General features: G+C 33.7%; 1 protein-coding gene across 1 annotated transcript in view; it reads left to right on the forward strand.

The window, feature by feature from the left end:
• Nucleotides 1–621: 621 nt before the first annotated feature.
• LOC115444837 overlaps nt 622–22,351 on the forward strand; it is a 102,759-nt gene continuing 81,029 nt past the window's right edge. Inside the window, exon 1 of the mRNA XM_037437883.1 lies at nt 622–893. Within this exon, the coding sequence (XP_037293780.1) occupies nt 827–893 (67 nt within the window). The 5' untranslated portion in view covers nt 622–826. The remainder of the gene's footprint in view (nt 894–22,351) is intronic.

Genomic DNA, 22,351 nt, shown 5'->3' on the forward strand with positions numbered 1-22,351 from the left:
AGACTGCATTCCTATGTATTAGTACCTATATGTTGTGTTGGGTTCTTTTTCGAAAAATTTTACCTTTTACCACTACCTACAGATCAATTTTAGCTATCGAATTTGAGAGCCAAATCTCATTCAAATTCATAATGGTGTGTATGCGTTTATTTCTAATAAAAGTGTTCAGTTTTCATAAACTTTTACATTTATCATACCGCTAGGATAGGGGGGATTCTGAACGATATTTATAATTCAATGAATTTAATATTATATCTTAATTTTATTTGTATGATACAAATTTCAGAATAAATTTCGTCGCGCAATTATTATAACAAAATTCGATGTTATTATTTATGTCAATGAAACCAGAATTAACTAAAATGAACAAATATTATGTTTACAATACAATTTACAGTATTTTTTTTTTTATCAAAGAGGACTTTTTTTATACATAAAAACATAGTAATTATATTAGCTGCTAAAGTAAATAGTGCTACAGATAGAGCATTTAAGTTGAAACGTTTGTACTAAGCTGTAATACAAATCAACTTTAATAAATGATCGCGAAAATAAAAACATAAATAACAATATAACGTGTTAAATAACCAAAAATAACATTTTAAAGAATCAATAACAGGCCAACTGGTAAGCGTGGCTGAGCTCGCTCAGTTGTCTGGGCGCCGTAGCGCGGTGCGGACGTCAGTGCTACGCGCGGAGACGTTACCAATCGCCAATACGCGGCTACGTACATTCGCCGCTACGTTTAAAATGTGACAAAATGTACAGTCGTGTTGAAATTTGCTCAATTTAATTTTTTTTAATCGTGTTAAGTGACTGTGTTAATATGGAGTGGGCCTGTGTGTTGCTGTTATGCCTTGTGCCGGTCGTTGTCGGCAACCCGGCAAAAATGGGTCAGTACTCTTAATAATTCAGCTTTCACTACGTTAGGCACTGCATTGACAGTTTGATGGATACAGCGTGTCTGGCCTGTGATTAGCACTCATATATTTAGTGTTTATAAATTACTGCGGACCATCGAGTAGATGGATTTTTTCTTTTATTTGTTATTAATAAACGTACACTAAGTGTTAGTATGCGATAACACTAAAAATGTTTGAGCAATACTTTTTTATGATTGGTATTCGAACTCTAAGCAATAAACTGTGAATGATAAAAGAATATCAGTTATGTTATTTATCTTATGTGTGAATGTTTTTTTTTATACTCTAAGCATAACATATAACATTTTACTAAACATATTAATATGTATTTTATTTTCGAATCAATGCAATTTACGTATTTGATTAAAACTAACTGTGCATATAATCTAAAAAAATATAAAAGGCGTGTTGCGTCACATGTAAAACAAAGATTCTCATTAAAGCAAAGTCAAAGGAACAATTTATATTCTGTATAATGAATTAAAACTTTAACAGTATTTGGAATAAACACGTTTTCGCATAATTTATCTTCATTACTTTTATTTCAGCCGCCTTTGTTCGAGATAAGACTAGATCAGATATTCTATTGTTTTGATGCTTCGTAATAAAATATGAATAAGATTATACCACAGAGCTGAATGATGAATTATTTTATACAAATTTGCATTAGTACAATATTTGCAATATTGTTCTTTAGATAATTGAATATCATTTATATTTGAAATTTGAATATCGGTGTCATATGATAATTATTTATTATTAAATTGATTTGAATTAACAAAAGATACAGTCTTGTTGTCGCAGGATTGCTATTTTTTTTATATGGATTGATATTTTTTAGATATTTTTTTTTTTTAAAATCTTATATACAAGTAAAGTTATATTTGAATTTATCACGTATAATAACGTAATTCATAAAAAATCGTAGAAACATTTTAGAAATTAATTTTTGAGTTTGAAAAAATTCAACATTTCTAAAAGGAATAGTTATTTTCCTTTTCGGTGTAACTATTTGTTCGGCCTTCTGCGAAGCCGCAATTAAAATATTTCGCTTGAAATATTCCGATCGCTATTGTTTCTACTTCGATTTAAATTTATTTTGATATTTGGTGAAAATTAAATTCGAATCTCTTCTCGCTAAACTGCGCGAGTATTTGGAAACTATAATTATTCGTCCATATTGTTAATTCTCATAAATTCTTTGTAGTCAAAATATTTCTTTTTAATTCCAGTTATATATATATGGAATAAAATATTTTTTTCTATAATATTATCATTAGTATTATTAGTATTACCATCTACAATAGTGACTGTTGTAGTTAAAATGGCATCGTTTAGCCATTGCATTATTAATGAAACCAGTGCGAAGGGTCCATATTCGATTCCTACCGGCTTCCCTTTCGTAATTTAAGTAAAATCTAAGTAACATTATAATGAGTTGTAGACCGCATTTCTGCATTTCAACGCCTATATGTTGTATCGGATTAGATTTCAAAAAAATTCACCCTTCGCTGCTTCAAACGACATTTCCAACAATTATTTATGAATAGCGAATATTTTCACCAAAATTCACATTTTCACTTTTCAATTTTTTTTAAATTATAGTTTAGTGAGAATATGTGAGCGTGGGTGTTCTGTTGGCTAAACGTTTATTGTTACCGTTGCGACGAATTCTCTCATAGTAGTAGAGGCATTAGGGCGTGTAAAATTAAAGTTACTTTTATTGATATTATGTTTTTTCGCAATTAACACATTTTTATTTTACATCTACTGATCCAGTTATTGTAAAGTGTTATTTTCAAAAAGATAAGTACGGTGCCATTAAGTAATTCAAAATCAAAATGACCCTGTGTAAACATATTACTTAAATATATATTTTTGGAAAACATCTAAATGTTTTTAAGTGGTAACTAGTGCTTTTATTCGTCGTATTCAAAAAACAAGTAGATTCCGATAAAATAATTTAGATTTTTTTTTGCCGATAGCTATTGATCCTGTATAAACATATTTCTTAAATATATTTTTGGAAACCATCTTAAAGTTATTAAGTAGTAACTAGTACGTTTATGCGTCGTATTAAAAAAACAAGTAGATTCCACTAAAATAATTTTGTTTTTTTTTTCCGATAGCCAGCGCCACCACATCATCCATTCCGTTATCAACTAGCAGTATACTGTTTTCCTATTTGTAGACAGTATCTAGTGTAATTACTAGGCATTAAGACTTAATATCCAATAGCAACGTATGTACTCCAATTACCTCCGTTACTTTGTAATTAAAGAGGTAGTATATGGCTATAGACAGCCTTGATAATTATTCAGAAACGTACTTATTAAATAATAATTTTTTATCACGTGACATTTTGTTTCGAATCATAAAAATATTGGATTTTTTCCTATTAACTTCACCGCCAAATCTATAATTTTTTTTTATACGTGCACAATATAGTGACCCTACTGAGCCTGATGGTAAGTGGAGAAGGGTTCAATAGACTGTCAACTGACGCGAGATTACCCCTTGACAGTTGACACAATTATGACGGCCTATACTGAATATACACAGGCTGATCTCGGAACGCAACATACTTACGTGGCCCACTATGGCGGGTTTTAATACGTTGTGTGCGGTGGTCGCTATCCAAACAGATATAAAATATATCTTACCACCAGAATCTAATTATGGATTTACAGTTATTAGAGTATAATAATAATAGCAGCCCTGTATTATATACTGTCCAACTGTTGGGCACGGGCCTCCTCTACTACTGAGATGGATTAGGCCTTAGTCCACCACGCTGGCCCAGTGCGGACTGGTAGACTTCACACACCTTCGAAATTAGTATAGGGAATTCCTCAGGTGTGCAGGTTTCCTCATGATGTTTTCCTTTACCATATTTTAGTATATTTCGACCTAATTTTAAATTATAAGTTTCTTAGATGTGTAAGATGTTATTACAATTAGTTATTCGTAATCAATCGTGTAATTACTTTCATAAAATTCTTAAAACAAAGAGTGAAATTAATATTATTAAGATATTAAATTTATAGCAAAGATACTTGTTTACTTCGTAATACTGATATTTATTACAAGTTTGTTCTAAACTATAGTAATATAGGCCTGGCTTATTCTAGGCATTAATAATATCTATTCAATATTTAATAGTTTAGCTTTCAAATTATTTTAAGTAAACAAGAAAATGATGATGAAATCTTTTTACGCAACTATTTTCTTGAACTGTTTTATACTGAAGAAATATGAACGCAACCTCCTTGTTGTGTAATTTATTGTGACTGCATAGTTTCTTCTAAAAACAAAATACTGTACATTCTGTCTTCTTTCACGTTTCAACTCATGTATTTTTCCTAATAAAAACTAACTCCGTTTATATACGATAATTTATTATTTTATCATATACTTTAATTACTTTAAAAATAACAGTGAACTTAAAAGTTATAATACGAGTATATTACTTCAATATTGATATTTTTAAATGAAACGTAACGTATGAAGAAAAATGCTTTGAACTGTATTTCCATGCGGGGTAGGGCGATCGCACAATTACCTTGTTACTGAATTATTTCCTGTAGTTATTTTGTACTCAATTTGTAATCCACATTACTATTATAATACACTATTAAATCACTATTATAATACTTAATAACATATACCTATGCAATATATCTACTTATTATATCTCTCATTTAAAATTACCATAGTTATATAAGTAATATTATTATTATTCTTATACATTGTTTTGACGTATCATAAGTGCAACTTTGTTCGCCTACGTAATTCGCTCACGCCGTTTGTCCCCGAAGGGGTAGGCAGAGGCGTAACCTGTGCACCCACTTTCCGTCGTTTGTATTATGATGTGATGGGGCGAGCCTATCGCCATATCGGGCACAAATTCCAGACTTCGAGATGTTACTGAATAGAAAAATCCAATATGACTGCCCATCCGGGGATCGAACCCTAGACTTCAGCCCTAAAATCGTACCGTAATACAACCACGCCACCTAGAGTCAACAATTCCTTGTTTATTATTTGTTACATAAAGGGAACTATGGATTTATAACAGGATATTTCTCCCCAATGTAATCATAAATTCATTGTATGACTGTTTTTTCCTTAATGAATAAATATTAATTTTGCTGGTGGTAGGATATATTTTATATCCGCCTGGATAGCACCCACTGTATACAAGATGTTAAAACCCGCTGTAGTAGCCCATGTAAGTGTGTTGTGTGTATCCAGGTCCAACAGGCCGGCATAATTGTGTCGACTGCCGAGGTGTAATCATCTCTCGTCAGTCGACATTCTATTGGAACCCATTCCACTTACCATAAGCAGTGAGATCACTTTGTATAAAAAAAATATATAATTAGCTCTTCCTAGTACAGCTGTACATATTATAAAAAAATCCCCTTTTCTGTCTGCATGTTTGTTATTGATTTTCTCAAAATTTACTAAAGGGATTTTTATAAAATTTTATATGGAGATAATTTAAGACCCTGGGAAGGGAATAGGCTACTTTTTATCCCGGGAAAATATATAGCGAGACTTCAATCTCAGAAAATTTCTTCACGCAGACGAAGCCGCGAGCAAAAACTAGTAGTACAATAAAAGAAACTAGTCGTATTAAGAACTACGCTTTCTGCCGCCAACTGGAGCTCTGTGCCTAACAATCGTATAGTAATAAAAACGGGTAGTAGTAGCATGTTAGTTAATTCCAGACTTTTCTGCGGACCTTACTGTGTGTAAGTACTTTTTTTATAGCTAGTTACTGAACTGTGAATTCAATCCGGCTTGGAAATAATGGCGACTTTCGTTTGTGTATTTAAGAGTTCAAGAGAGTATAGACTCTAGAGAGACTTATATGTAAAACATATAGGTAATTTTGACAAAAAATGACAATATTTTTATAGATTGTTATAATTTAACATTTATGTTATAAGCAAGAAAGTAATAATAAAGAGTGATAATGTTTGAGATCAATCAATTTCCTTCCTCAATCTCTATGAAGCGCGCTGTGCATCTTTCATTTTCCTAGAATTTTGGGTGTTTGTGAACAGTGGATAACAGTTAAATTATTAGATGGCCTGTTCATTTACCCCCCTGTACTGTAAAAATATGAATAAGTAAACATATTTTTGAAGTTACTCTTCTTGCAACAAAAAATAAAATAGCTCATAAAAATTCCATTGGACATCCTCTCACAGGCTAAGTATAAATCCAAAAGACCTACACTATTCAAACGACTCGAAACTACTCCAAAATTCAAGAAAACCAAAACACAGTACGAACTATGTTTAACAATTCCGCACCGAGTGAATTTCATGAATGACGCTCTGCAAACGTTTAAAACTGATGACATGACGTTTGCTCGGATTTGTCTGTTATACAAGCTATTTGCTCCTGTTTTCAGTATGGTACATATGTACAATTGTTAAATTTTATTGTTATGTGTTTTAGCGGGCAGCTCGAAGGACCATTTTGTACGGTTCGTAAGTTTGAAATTATTTTAGTGTCTCAAAAGTTAGATTTAGTTTTAGAGTAGGGCTAGATTTAACTTTAGTATTTCTATTTAGTTTAGAATTATTTTTTAATATTTGTATTTAGGCTCAAATTTTAATAAGGATAGTGTTTTTTTTATTGCTTTGAATGACGAGACGAGCTTGCTGTTTGCCTGATGGTAAGAGATACGACCTTCCATAAACAATGGAAACACATTAAAAGTATTATTTGGTATTCCACTGCGCTCGCCATCCTGAGACATGAGATGTTAAGTCTTATGTCTATCTTATGTCCACTTGTTATACTAGCTACAATGTTCGAACCGGAAGGCAACAGTCGCTACACATTGCTTGGCGACAGAAATAGATATTGCGGTGGTACCTACCCAGGCGGATTATCATATATGAAAGACCTACCCCCAGTAGTGTTATAAATTCCATTAAAATTAGCTGCTAAGTCCTCAGTCAGCGTCTTAGAACAAATTAGTGGTAGAAAGAGACACTATACTTGTGACTCTGACTGAATCCAAGACAGTTTAACTCTTGGTCTCTCGTGGCTCGCCGGCGAGCCAAGACAGCTACATGACATTTGCGTGTGTCACGGGATTATAACCTTATATACTACATAATAAGGTTATTTTTCCGTCACACGCGTAGCTGTTTGACAAGTCATGACGGGTTAATGTTAGACAACTGTTATATAACATGACATCGAAACATAAGCTATACATGTAGGTATATAGAATGTTAATCGGCAAACAGCTGACAGTGCATACACAAACATATATTCGTTATGTTGACTGAACGAGATACTACCGTGAGATACTGATGACGCATCAATCATTGCAGTGACAATATATATTGTATTCACAGAATCGTCTCTTTGGTCTAGTGGTGCAGTTGATTGAGAGGTCCGGGGTTCGTTAAAAAGGGTCGATAGATTAATAATATAATAATAATTCGTTCACGGTACAGATACGATTACTGCACTGAGGTCATGGGTTGGAATCCCGGACCGGGCGGAAACAATGGAGACTGGATTTTTCCATCTTAAAAATTAGTCAGTCGCAGGTCACAGTCAGAAAGTTGACGGTGTGATACCCCCGTACCTTAGAAAGCACGTAAAGCCTTTGGTCCTGCGCCTGACCTCTCTCTGGTCATGTCGGTTTGCCGCCTCACCGGATTGTGAGAGTGAAGGAACAGAGAGTTTACCTGTGTATTGCGCCCACATTTCTCCATTATAGTATCTCCTACCTGGCTGATCTCCGTTGAGATTGGCCGCCGTGGTCGAAATTCGACTAGAAGGGATTCATTATTTCATAATACTAAGACCTAACATATTAAGTTCAACAAGGGCTAATGTTTAAGTAAATTGGTCAGATATAGTTATTTGTCAAGATGATTTACATAAGTAATATTGCCCAGCAACGGTACAATAAATTGGCTGCAATGTCCTTCAAATATAAATGTAAAGAACATTGTTGCTTGACGACAATGAAACACAAAGCTTTAGTATCCAAGCGGACTCTGAAACGAGAGATCTCAATAAAGTCCTCGCCAGTATTCTTTAAAGAAAAGTCTATAAATTCAATACATATAAAACATTCGTCGAAAATAAAGTGCATTGTCGTCGCATTTGTCAGTTTGTTTCGGTCGATCTGTCGCCGCGACGAATGTAATGTGCGCTCGTACATCGCTCCGTTAGTACGCAATTACTTTTAAAAGTGTTGTTGAAAAATGGCATTGTATTTTGAACAATACGGTCTTGTTTCTCGGTGGGGAATGCTTGATGTCTTAAAATATTTTAGTGTTATAAGGTATTTTTCATCTTTTATTTTGATGTTTATTGAACAAAATGAACTCAAGCTTAACACTTAACAGTAGAATCTCATTTAATATCTGCCTGTGTTTATAACTTATTTACATATTAAAATAATGCTAGCGAAATTGAGCCTTAGAACGTCTTTGGCACACGTAGCGTGGGATGACCTCTGACCAGATGGCGGGACGACTTACACAAGAAGGCCGGCAGCGACTGGATGCGTAAAGCAACACACCGAGCTCTGTGGCATACCTTGGGGGACGCTTGTGTTCAGTGGACTGCAACAGTGATGATGAACGATGATGATGATGATGATGACGATGATGGTGATGATGACGATGATGATGATGATGATGATGAGGATGAACATCATTCTCGGCAATATTACATTACTATACCAACTAAACAGAGAGAAAACATAGATATACGTAGAAATTGCATTCTAAATCCAAGCTTATCGTTGCTGACAAGCGCCAACATTGTTTTTGACACTGCGCACCTGTCTAAATCACTTCGCCAAACACAAACAAGGCTTTAACAGGATTGGCTTAACGTGTTCTGCCCACTCATTGGAATAACTACTGAATGGAGACCATATTTGGGATTCAAACTTCGAAGATATTCGAATGTTTGTTGCTTTACGATTGTTTTCAATGGACCATCTCTATCTTAATCTTCTCCAATCTCAAGACCAAACCGATAAAAAAGGCAATTTGTAAGGATGTCAAAAAACTTTAATTAATCCATTTTCGCCGTGATCGTTTATTAAAAAATGTATTGGGATCGTTTATTAAATTAAACCTAAAGAGCATGTATTTAACGTGTAGTCAGTGTTTCAAGAAGACAGAAGAATGCCTCCCTTTTCCTTATCTCAAAGTTTCTTGATTTATTTGGTGTTCGGGTAATATATTTTCCGAAATAAAACTCCTGCTGCATTCCTTTCAGTATTATGAAGTAACCGCATTTCGGAATATAAACTTTTTTCTGCTAAATTTCATTTAGTGTTAAAAAGTGCTAAGAGTAACAGTTAAATTAATCTGGAATGTAATCTATCTGTGTACTTAATTTGATTCAGATCAATGAAACAGTTTCACGATAATTTCTAATAAACATACTTCCATCAGATCACGCATCTGTATTACTACTTGATACTGATCGGAAGACCTATTTACCTATAAAAATCTATTTCAATCAAGCGTACGGTTGTCTTCCCCTCCTCCTGGTAGAACCACCTCCCACTACGAAGCGGGGTGAACAAATCAAACTGCAAATGGAAACGTCAAGGCCCAGCGTTCGAGACGTGGTTGAAATTGAATCAGTAACGTTTATGAGAGGAGGTGCTGTCTGGGGCCATGCCTTAAAGGACTTGTCTGTGAAGGATTTTAGACTTAATGAAAAAATAAAGTTTAGTACAGCTAAATGTATTATTTATTTATTTTTTCTATAGAGAACTTCTCAGATGTACAGGTTTCCTCACGATGTTTTCCTTCACCGTTTAAAGCGAACGATAAATTCACAAAGAATACACACATGATTTTAGAAAAGTCAGAGGTGTGTGCCCTTGGGATTTGAACTTGCGGACATTCGTCTTGGCAGTCTGTTCCACACCCAGTTAGGCTATCTCCGCCTACTGACTGACTGACTGGTATTACTACCAGCTATATGTATAAACACTGACTGACTCCTAATGGCGACTTTCACTATGTACACAGAAAATAAATGTTTTAACTATACGATATAGCAACAGATTATAATATTCGAAAGTTCGATTTGGTTTTCTAATACAAATACAAATTCTTTGCTGAATGTATGTACTTAATATACAAGTGGTTTTAATATATACAAAATGTTTCAATACATTCTACCGGGATAGGTCGATACCTATGATAGATAGACTAGATAGTATTGCACACCGATGTGTTATTAGAAAACCAAATCGAACTTTCGAATAAAAGATTTTTTGATCCTCTTCGAATACCTCATATATTTTAATATGAAAGTTTGGTGAAGTTACGATCCGCGGGTAGGTCCAGTTCGACTTAACGTCGCTTCACCGGCAAACTTTTCAACTAATACCTTTTTATTTATGTTCTTTTTTCATATAAGTTGGTTTCTTGTATGGTAACATTAAGTTGTGAAAGACTGCTGAAGGGTAATCATCTATTAAGTCGAAATTCTATTGGACCCCACTCTACTTACCATCAGGTACAGTAAGGTGACATTGCAGTGCACTTATAAAAAAAGTGCAGTTATATAAAAAAATACAAAATGACTTGTTTTCCTGTTATGTATACAGGATCATTTTGACATCACGTTACTAAATGGAACCACATAGTTATCCAATTGGAAATAACACTTTACAATAAGTTACTTGAGCCGAAGATGTAAAATAAAAAAGTGTAAGTTTCGAACAAAATAAATATTAATAAAAAGTTATTTTAATTTTTCGCGCCCTAAAGCCACTATTCTAAGATAATTCGTTGCAGCGGCAACATCATACTTTCAGTCAAAAATACACCCACACACATACCATATTCGCATTAAAGTACAAAATGATCAAAAAACCTGAAAACTAAAAACCAAGATTTAACGTGAAAATATTAGTTATTAATGGATGATTTTTGGCACAATGTCAGCAAAGGTGAAGACGAGAATATGATTTCATTTAGTAACGCAATGTCAAAATGACCCTGAATATTAAAATAGCTATGTAAGCTAATCTATGTCAAGCCAAGGTCAGATTAAACTTAAAGTAATTAGCAAAACGGCATAATTATAGCGACCGGCGAGAAATTCTCACGTCTCTGGTCGACAATTTCTTATTAACCACTTAGCAACGTACTTAAGTTTTAGGCTGTAATTTACTAAAACAACAAAGGAATTAGATTTCCTTGATAAGTATATTTAGCTTAAATTTGGAAGATAATGATTTCTCATGTTTACATAAAATGTTAGTAATCTAAATAAAAACTTATTTTTCGGATTTTCTCGCGGTTTTATTATATTTTAATTTTATCCCGACAATTATAATAACTTTTTTATAATTGATTTAAATCAGACTTCAAGACACTGTGAGCTCATTCTACGGAGACTTGATGACCAACGGCTAATTAAAAAAAATAATTGTATAATTGTAAAATGTAAGTAGATATTGTAACCTTGACTTTTCGAATGACCTACTCCTCAGTTCGTTCTGTAGCCATGTAGGCTTCAAAGTCTTTGAAACATGGGGTGAAAATTAAAATAAAAAAAAAATCGCTATAAAATATGAAACCGATTTTTTCAATATCTATCATTTTGAAGTTCACCTGTTTGAATCAATAGTCAAAGCCTCGTGATGTGCCTTGTAGTATCGAATTTTTTTTTTTATTTGGAAGTGAAAAGTTACCAAAGAATATATTACACTATATTTAGTTAGATTTAACGTAGCTTGTGATATTGCTTGTGCCTTGTGAGTGACATATCTCTGCCTACCAAAAAGTAAAAAGGTGTGATGCTGTTTCTATCTATGTTTGAAGGATCGCTAAAACATAGCACCACTAAAAACACTTCTAATGCTACTTACATAGGCTGTATTAAATGCCATATTAGCCAAGAATACAAGGAACGTTACTGAACTAAAAATCCTCACAATATTAACAGAAAAATTAAAATCAAAACTCTTAAAATCAAGAATTTTATTTCATTTCTAAACTAAACACGCAACATATCAAAAGAAAGCCCGTGATCTATATAACAATATCTCTCCAAGGCTCCGGTGTTTCGCAAATAATTTCACTAAAATGTGTTCTGTGTGTTGACAGTTCCAAATCTTGTAGCGCTATAATGGAACGAATATACGAGGTGTTATTACGCCTCGAGCAGATGCAGTTTGAATGAAATGTAAAATGTTTAATACAAATAACCTGTTGAATATAATAAATAAATGTTTATTACAAATGGGCACAGTTATGCCAATATAAATAAAAAAATGCTTTATTCATCACGTAGGCGAACATAGTTGCGCTTATGAAGTCAAGGTACATGAGATTATTTAATTATTTAAAAATGTACCAACACACAAGTCATTCAAAAATTATATTATTAATATTAATCACGCAACTAATTCAAATATGATATTTTATTATTCATGAAAACACGCTAAGATCTATTTGTATCTAACATAAAGTATAAAATATTTGTGAACCATTCTACATATTTTTTTTACATAGAAACATTCAGCTTTAAGAAATAACAATACCCGAACATTTATGTTACGTACCCTGATGATAAGTAGAATGGGGTCCAATAAAATATTGACTGACGAGAGACAATTACCTCTCGGCAGTCGACACAATTATGCCGGCCTGTTGGAACCGGATTTGACATAACTCGACCCAAGTCTCTTGAATTCGAAAGTCCGTCATAATTATACTATGGCTTTATCTATTCTTGGCCAAGCGGCAGTGTACAAGTATTATTGCGTTCCGAAAGAAAATTGATGTCAGGGCAATTTGTGGGCTACTTGATGTTTCCAGATAATGTGCGCAACTCAATATCAAGCAGTGTGCAAAACTGTATGTTTGATATAATACAATCTGTTAATTTAAATTGTTATTAACTCATATGATTACTACTTCTAGACCGTTGAGCCGACCATTAAATATTTGTTAATTTAAGCTGTACTGATACCTTCAGAATTATAGGTATTCATGAGATTATTTACGTAAGTGACTAAACCCTTTTTATAATAATCTACCTGGTAGCGGGCGCGTGCGAACTTCCGCCTCGTATGTTTCCATTGTATAAGCTAGAAACGTTCGCGTGTAATTCGGTGTAATAATGCTTGCCACCGCGTCTTCGTATAATTGAGAGTGTGCATATTTTAACGCGCCAATGAGTTTCCTTATTGTTTTGTATGACTTTCGTAATTAGTTCTGTGAAAACTACAAGTACAGTAATTAATATTACCCATTGACTTTAGGAAGTCGGTTACTTACCGATTCTCGTCGCTGATTTTAGCGATAACTCGCTACGAAACAGAAAATATTAAATTTAAATTATTAAATAATATTTTTTTTAAATCCAATATCACTGTATTAGGTTTATTTCTATAGCTCCAGATGTAAATGAAATTTACTTCATGTGTAAGTAATTGTCTCGGTGGCGTATTTGGCGTATGGTACGACATTGCTTTGAGATTCGAATCCCCGATCGGGCAGTGATATTGGGTTTTGCTTCTCCGTACCATCTGGCGTCTGAAATTGTGCCTGACATGGCGACAGACTCGTACCGTATCACATCATGAGATGGAAATACAGGCGAAAAGTGGGGGCCCTGGTTGCACCTTTGCCTACCCCTTCTGTGATAAAGGCGTGACGTCTGTAATGTAGTTATCTTAGTGGCTACAATAGCTTAATCAGATCATATAGCATGATTGTATAAGACACGTTTTAAACATAGCTACGGTTATAATATGTATTTATAATATTCCTTACATAATACGTGGAAATTGCTGTGGTTGTTACATTAGCTCATTTAATTTATATTAAGTTACACTGTTAAGTTATATTTTATTGTAATTGTTATTTTCCAAAACAAATGAAATAAATAAATGCGTAATGTTAAAAAGTGATCTAGGTGGTTTGTTCGACGTGTTGCGTTCCGAAGTCCGACAAAATACATTAAAACTGTTATGTAATCAGACCTAAAGGATCACATCCTTCTACATTTATATACTAAAGCCTTAAAGGTCGCCACCATGTCGTCCTCGCTGTGAAGGCCTTGATGTTTTGCCACCACTATAATTTTCACATCATAGGACGGAACACGACAACAATTCAAAATGTTGGATGGTGTGTCTACTGTTTATGGTCGGTCGTATCGTTTACCATTAGCCGAACGGTAAGATCATATCGTTATTCAAATCAATAAAAAAATATTACATACATTTCATTACATCATGTTCGGTCTTACTTATAAACTTGTTTAAGCGTTAAGAGGTGATTAAGAATTGCTTAAATAGCTGTCAAAAACATCACTGGTTTCCTAGTTTAAACCCTATTAAAAGGCAAGATGGCAGGTTTTGACTTACAGCTGATCGTGTAAATTTGTGTTTTAACTAAGCATAGCTTTGCGAAATTTTTATAAAGTAAGACTGATTATATCCTAAGGAGTTGACTCTATATTGTCGTTCTGGGAGTAAAGGTATACTTTATCGATAATTTACTTCCCACTTGCCCTAACCCTATATTTGACGTAAAACTTTGTAAGAACAAGACTACACTACAACTCTTCAGTCGATACACAACAAAGTAAAAGCAAAAGAAATACAACTAGAATTTCCTCAAACGCCACAACGTCTCGGCTTTAATTTCTCGCTTGTCCCGCACTGGGAGAACAGTACGTCACGTGAGAAATCCCGGCCATTTGCTTAACATTGGCGTCACGTTCTGAGACGTGACGCGAACGTGTTTATATAAAATCAGGTAACAGTACTGTGAGTGAAGAATATTTTTACAGATTACTTTTGCAAATATTATAAATGTTACTTAATAATTATGTTCTCGATAAAGAATGGGATCAAACGTAGGATGAACAACCTATCTTTTACGTGGAGAAAAAACGCGACAATTAACATTTGAGTAATTAATTTCGATTATAATCATGTGTCTTACCAGGGACAGAATTTGATATGTCATTCACGATTTAGCTATTTTATGTTATACTATATTTACTTACTTTAATATTATAACCTTGTATTTATTATAACGTCTGTTATTATGCAATTTTCTATTTTTTTTAAGTCTATATCTTCTATAGGCAATCGTTAAATAAAATAAATAAATAAGTTATAAAAATAATAGGTTATACAAAGAATGCCGAGGACAATTACTTAAAAAACCGTTATTTGGTATTACTAGAGACAAGAAGAAATATCAAATATCAATTCATTAAAACATCATTAGTACTATGAAATATTATAAAACAATCTAAGCAATAAGATTAAAATAGTATTCCAATACAAATAGAATCCTCAATACGAAATGAAATAAAAACTTGTCAGTTATAATTGACAGGCGGCTCTCGTTTCATGCCAAGCGGGTACGATGTTTCCAATTATTTTTCTCTTTGTTATTGGTTTTAACAAGTTTATTTGATAATTTAAAACCCATTTAGTTTGACTGTTTCGAATATTAAAACGATGGAGTGAGTTTTGGCAGTATAAAAAGAAATCATTTTTGTATTTTTTGGGAATAATAATCACGACATTTATATAAAATGTTTACTGTATTCGTAATTTATTACACTTATTTCATATAAGTAATTTTGTAATCGGTTTAGTTTTAAAACTTTACAAATTTAAAAATAAAATAAATGAATACAACTGACAGTCTGAATTTGTTTGATTTCTTGAAAGAATTAATTTTCTGATGTCCCAATTTTCTTCAAGGCAATGAACAATTATAATTCCATATAATTAGCATTTAATTGTTTAGTTTATGTATCGTTTCTACGTATTTCAAAGTAAAGTAAATGTCCACTCAGTAATCCACCAGCAAAATTAGATTACCATACTGTTCTTTCATATACTGTGCACGGAGGTAACTCGGCATTTCCAAGAATCGCCATAACGACGCCTATTGACACTGAAATTGTGAAAAAAATATTTTTTTTATTTCGTCAACGGCGGCATTTTGCAACGCCGCTTCATCAGGTCAATTTACACTTTTACATTTAGTCGGTTTCAGCATTTTTTCATCGCAATGTTTTCGAGACGGATTTTTATTGCGACGTCAAGTCGTTCCGTTTCAAATGAAATTATTTTAGGTGGTTCTCTTTTATTGTTAAATGATATGTCTCAATTTCTTGAAATGAAATTTCCGGTTATGCTATTTCTATTGTCTTTGTTCCTGTTTCTGGGTTAAGAATTGTTATTACGTCGGTTAGAATGAGTATGGAATTTTTTTGTATCGTCAGTAATATCGCACAGACTTTTTTTCTTTTATTTTATAACTACAGGTTTTATATCATTAAGTTACATATGTAGAAAAATAATTACAATTATTACTAACAAATTACAAAAGTCATGCTTATCTAAAACAAGCTCTACCCCACACGTCATTAAATTGAAAATTATTTGCCTTGCGGGAGCTAACTTATAACTTACATAGATTATAAAGACATTGAACTCGGCTTCAACCATTTGGGATTACGCTTGTATTAAAATCTAACTAAAGTTTTAGGGTTCCGTTCCACTATTCGAACCATATTATTAAGCCCCCGAGACAGCCACTATTGGAACCTAAGATGTTTTTATTACATAGATACGTTGTCCGAGCTCAATACTGGCAAGACGAAAGCAAGGTAATTGCCCGACATTTACTTAGTCAATCTCCAACCACTGTCGCGGCTAGTCGGCTTATTAACTTATTAACTTTTTGTTTTAGACGATGTACAAATTATACTCCAACTGTGAATGAAAAAAAAAAACGTTTATTTCATACATTAGTAATAAGTATACACGATTTAACTTATTTTTTAATTAATAAATGCATTTTATTAGACTGTCATGGCGACGGAGCAGTCGACGCTCGGGCTCATTCGGACATACTCGGGCCACTCGGGCTGTATCAATGCAAGCCGCTAGGGCTGTGACTATAGTAAATACTGCGCTGCTTTTATGTGCAAGTTTGTTAGTGTATGACGCGTCTATTTGTAAAACGTCATTGATTGGAACCCTATTATGACCCCCCTTGAAGCAATTCTTGTGCTCTCTGGTCTTCACACCAAATGCAGGCCCATGCTCGGGGGACATTTGTCGGGACCCTAGGCATACAGATAAGTATGTATACCTCATAGTGGTAAGTCCATACTAACGCCTAAAATAGGCATAGGCCAGCGTGGTGGACTAAGGCCTAATCCCTCTCAGTAGTAGAGGAGGCCCGTGCTCAGCAGTGGGCAAGTGTATAATACAGGGCTGATATTATTATATTTAACGCCTAAAATGGCTCTGCGAAAATTTCTTTTCGTTCTTCCTTCCGGCCCTAAAAGAGGGTCCCTATCTTTCCCCCACAATTCTCTCCCTCGAATATTCTCTCTCAACTTCCTCCAGATCCCTGCAGCCGCTAAATCGAGGGATTCTAGTATCCTGTTCGCAAATTTTCCTGGTGTAAACTGCAGTGAGGCCTGCAAAGAAAACATAACCTTATTACGAAGACTATATAATATTATATCGCTATATATATTTTTGCGGTATGGCAGCGCTTTGAGGTCCTGGATTCGAATTCCGTGTCGGGCAAAGTTATATTTGGGTTTTTTTGCTCAGTATCAGCCCGGAGTCTGGAATTTGTGCCCGATATGGTGAAGGCTCGCCCCATCGCATCATGGGACGGAACACACTTGACGTAAAGTGGGTGCCCTGGTTACGCCTCAGCATACCTCTTTGTGGATAAATGCGTGATGTTATGTGTGCATATATTCTGAACGGTAATAGCGCGATAAATATTAACAAAATGTGTATTCTTACGGCGAATATTTAGTTATATAAATGCTGAACCATACGCGCATTTAAGACTGGCATTTACCAGATTTTTATTCAAATCTTAATTTAAGTGGCGGAATGATATTTACAAGTTAATCGCGATAGATTGTTGTCGGCCTTTCTTTCTCATTCGTCATTTAATATTCACTGTCTTAAATCAAAATGTATTATAAAGTGCTAGTAGGTTTGGGATGTATAGATCTATATAACTGGTTGTTCTATTCTGGACCTTATTTTTATAAGAGTAAGCCACGTTATTCTGCTCCAACTTGGACGGTATATTACTAATAAGAAGCCACGTTTTCCTGTAAGCTATAGACACTTTTTTAACCTGAGAATATTCAACTAAAAATATTATTTATCGTTTTTAGGAGCCTACTATGCCTTCTATCTATGAAAATCGATACTTATCAGCACACTATACATACCTCCCCTACACTATTTTCTCAAATACCCTAAAAAATTATTACAAAAAGGATACCATAATAGTATAGAAAACAACCGCATCTTATCCCAACAACAACCTAAATTACATTAGATGTTGATCTCTCATATTACCGCAAACTTAACAAAGAAATTCCTATCTCCGTTAAAACAAAAGAAACTCTAACACGAATAATTTTCTTTCTACAAGTCGGAAGCTAATCTTATATATTTTCCTGTTAAGTTTGTAATTTTATTGTTTTTTAAGAAAAAGTTTTCTATTTATTTTGTTCATCAATTGTTTAAATATTGTTTCTTTCTTAGGTTAATTAATTTAACAATAAAAGAGATGAAATGATGTTTAAAAATGCTTACTACGATAAATAATAGCTCTATATTCTCTACGATAGCTTCTAAGCTAGAATATATTTCTGTACAATTTGCGTAGAAGAATACACATGATCGTGTTAATTGATATCCCGAATAACAACATTGCAACTTATTATTTTACTAGTTTTTGTTCGCGATTTCGCCCGCCTGAGAGGGTTTTCCGGGATAAAAGTCCCGCTACATATTTTCCCTATTAGGAATTTTCGAGGGTGTGTGAAGTCTACCAACCCGCACTAGGCCAGCGTTGTGGACTAAGGCCTATTCTCTCTCAGTAGTAGAGGAGGCCCGTACCCAACAGTGGGACAGTATATAATACAGAGCTGATATTATTATTATTATATATTTTCCCAGGATAGAAAGTAGGATAACCTTTCCACGGTCTTAAATTATCTCAGAAAGACTGCTTTTGGGGACTTTTTTATAATATGTATAGAAATCCAATTTAAAAGCTCCAAAAACGTCAATGAATCTCGTAACGTAACGCAAACTTATTTGTTCAAGTTTCAACCTGGTCAAATTTAACACATGCTGCTGGTAGAATATTTGTAACCGTCCGGATAGCGATCCGGGTACACAAGGTATTAAATCCGCCACAGTAGCTCCGTAAGTGAATCACGCTTTAGGATTAGGCTGTGCATATCAGGTTTCAAACTGGCGGGCATAACTGTGTCGACTGGCGACGGATGTTTCATTAGTCGACACTATATAGAACCTATTCCACATTTTATCAGGTACAGTGAAGTCAATTAGCCGTGTCCGCAAATTACCTTAATCCTCATCGATTCCCCAAACCTGCAAGCTGCAGTTTAAAAATATACTGATATAAAAATTCAACACGACCTCAAAGTATTAAATGTCCCAACTAAAATGGCACAAAATGCACGTAAACAATTTGTCGGCTCTGCGTAATCCGAGGGTTTGACGCTCTGTGTACAGAACATGTGGGGGCGATATTTTTTGCTTGTGAATTTTTGCGTTTCATTTGTTTTGAATTGTTTTGTTTGCATTTAAGTTTTTGTTTTTGGAATTGTTTGACACGCGATTTGTTGTCTGATAGTGGATTGCGTCTGTGATTAATCACAGTCAGTTATAGTTTATCGTCGGTCGACACAATTTTGCCGGCTTGCATTACATCAACTAACTTTACGCGACTTGTGTGAGTTTTACAGTTATTTTTTTTCCGTATACAGTTCACTATTTTATAAAACAAATAGACAACAGAAAAATTTCGCATATTCTTTTACTTAGACGTAATACTGATTCCAGTTATTTTGGTAAAAATGAAATTACTGATTCGATTTTAAAAATATTTCTATGGACATCAGGAATTATGTCTGTCCAAAAAATCTAAATCGATTAATAAATATTTTTTTATTTTTTAAAAACATAAAAAATACTTCGCATTGAGAACTCGCTCCTTTTTTGAAGTTGGTTAAAAAAGTCCTGTAAATCCATTAAGATAAGACTAGCTCCACCATAAGCTGTTTACCTACTGCTAGTGGTCGCCCACCGGTTGTAATTATTTTTTTTTGCCACTCTGTCGGAACTTGAAGTATGTCAAATCTCACACTTCTTCCTGCGCGCAATATGCTTACAAAGGGGTACAATATTTTTCTGCACTTATTAATAAAATATAACCAGATGAATAAAAAAAAAATTCAGTTAACATATCGCTGCCAATTTAACAGGTAACACTTCGATTAACTCGAAGCAGAAAATGAACTAAGACAAACGTAAATAAACTTAAAAGGGAAGCCAGTAGGAATCGGGTTTATGGATGCTTTGACCCTGATGTTATGACATTTTTTTTTATTGATTCGAGGCTTCACTTTAAAATTGACAGTTGGATCTCAGACTTACCACCATTTTTAATTTCGCCGCTGATGTTATGACGTTTTATGTTTTGATTGACAACTTGACGCTTCACTTTAAAATTGTCAGTTTCTCTGTCCGTCATTTTCAATAAACGATAACTATTGCTTTTCCTAATCTATCGGAAAAGTAAAACAATCGAAACAAGCTTTTTTTGAAATGCTTACAAATTAGTTATTCTGATTGGTTCATTCACGGAATCGGATTGAAGATTGAAAATGAGATCTGTTGAATGGGTACATTTATATTTGTTTAGGGTAACATTTGTTAATATGTAATTTAATTTGTTTTTGTGGCAACACGCCTCCACTTCCTTCTTCCTGTCACGGGCTGCCGGCGAGCAGCCACAATAATGTAGTTCTTTAAGTTTATGTTTAAGATATCAAATTAAATAACAGTGATCCGTCATAGTGGTTTTATTAACATGGTAGCAGAGCGTGGTTGCCTGCAAATACAAAGAAGAAAAGAAGATATTTTCGCAAATAAAGTGGAAACGTGCTATATATGCAATAAGCAAAAATGGCGTTTACTAAATGCAATGACGCAGTTATTCCAATATTCGACGGATCGGATTATAGTAGCTGGAAAATACGTATACTTAAGTTTTTGGAGTTTAAGAAATGTAAAAAGAAAGCTGCCATACGAATCAAAAATGATTCGGATGATGTTGCAAAGTGGGAAGAGATGGATATCCAGGCAACGAACTACATTTATAGTGCAATAAGCAACAAGCAACTCGAATATATATGCGACTTAGATTCCGCATGCAAAATATTGGCAAAATTTGATGAAATGTACCTGCAGAAATCATCGGCACTACAGATTATATGTCGCAACAATGTAGAAGCAATAAAATTATCGAACTATTCGCAAGTAAGTGTATTTTTGACGACTTTGAGAAATCAATAAATCAGTTAAAACAAGCCGGCGCGACGGTAAGTGAACAAGAAAAATTAAATTATATGTTAAAGGCCTTACCTCGTAATTACAGTCATATTGGAGATCTAATAGACGTCTTACCAGAAAAAGACAGAACTGTAGATTATTTGAAAAGTAAAATTATGTTAAAATCATTGGATAAAGAACCTGAAAAATGTAATGAACCATCACGCGACAACTCAAATGTTTTTAAAGCTCACACTAGTAGTTCTGCATCACCTAATAAAAACTTTAAATGTTTTACCTGTGGAAAACCTGGCCACATGCAAAGAGATTGTCGACACAGAAATGTTAACAGTGGTAGAGGAAATGGATTTATTAGATTTAATAATAATCGTGGACATCAACGTGGATCATATTATAATTCAAGAAATATTAGAGGAAGAACTTATAATAATAAACCCAGTAATGAGAGTGGTGGTAATAATTTCCTTGCAACTATTGAGAATAATAATGTTTCAACTTCAAGTAAAATATATAATATTGAGCAGTCTGGCCACTTAACTTGGTTATTAGATAGTGGTTGTACAGATCATATAATTAATACTGATGAGTACTATCATTCATGTGAAATATTACAACAACCTATTAAAGTAAAAGTTGGTGATGGAAGAATATTAGAAGCTACAAAGGTCGGAAATATACAAACTTATTTTATGGTCTATGGAAAAAGTCTGAAGTTGTTTTGAACAATGTTTTCTATGTCAAAGAGATGAAAGCAAATTTATTGAGCTATTCAAAGATTACAGACAATCATAAAATTGTTTCCAGGGGACGACAATCAAAAATATATAACGTCTATGGAACTATTATAGCTATAGCAGTGAAAGAAGATAGACTGTATAAATTAAAAGGTTATATAAATGCAAGTACATTACATGCTAATTTAGTGAAGAAATCAAGTATGACAGTGAAGGAGAAATTACATAGGATGCTTGGTCATATA

The sequence above is a fragment of the Manduca sexta genome, chromosome 12 (genome assembly GCF_014839805.1).
Source record: "Manduca sexta isolate Smith_Timp_Sample1 chromosome 12, JHU_Msex_v1.0, whole genome shotgun sequence".
Classification (NCBI taxonomy): Eukaryota; Metazoa; Arthropoda; class Insecta; order Lepidoptera; family Sphingidae; genus Manduca; species Manduca sexta.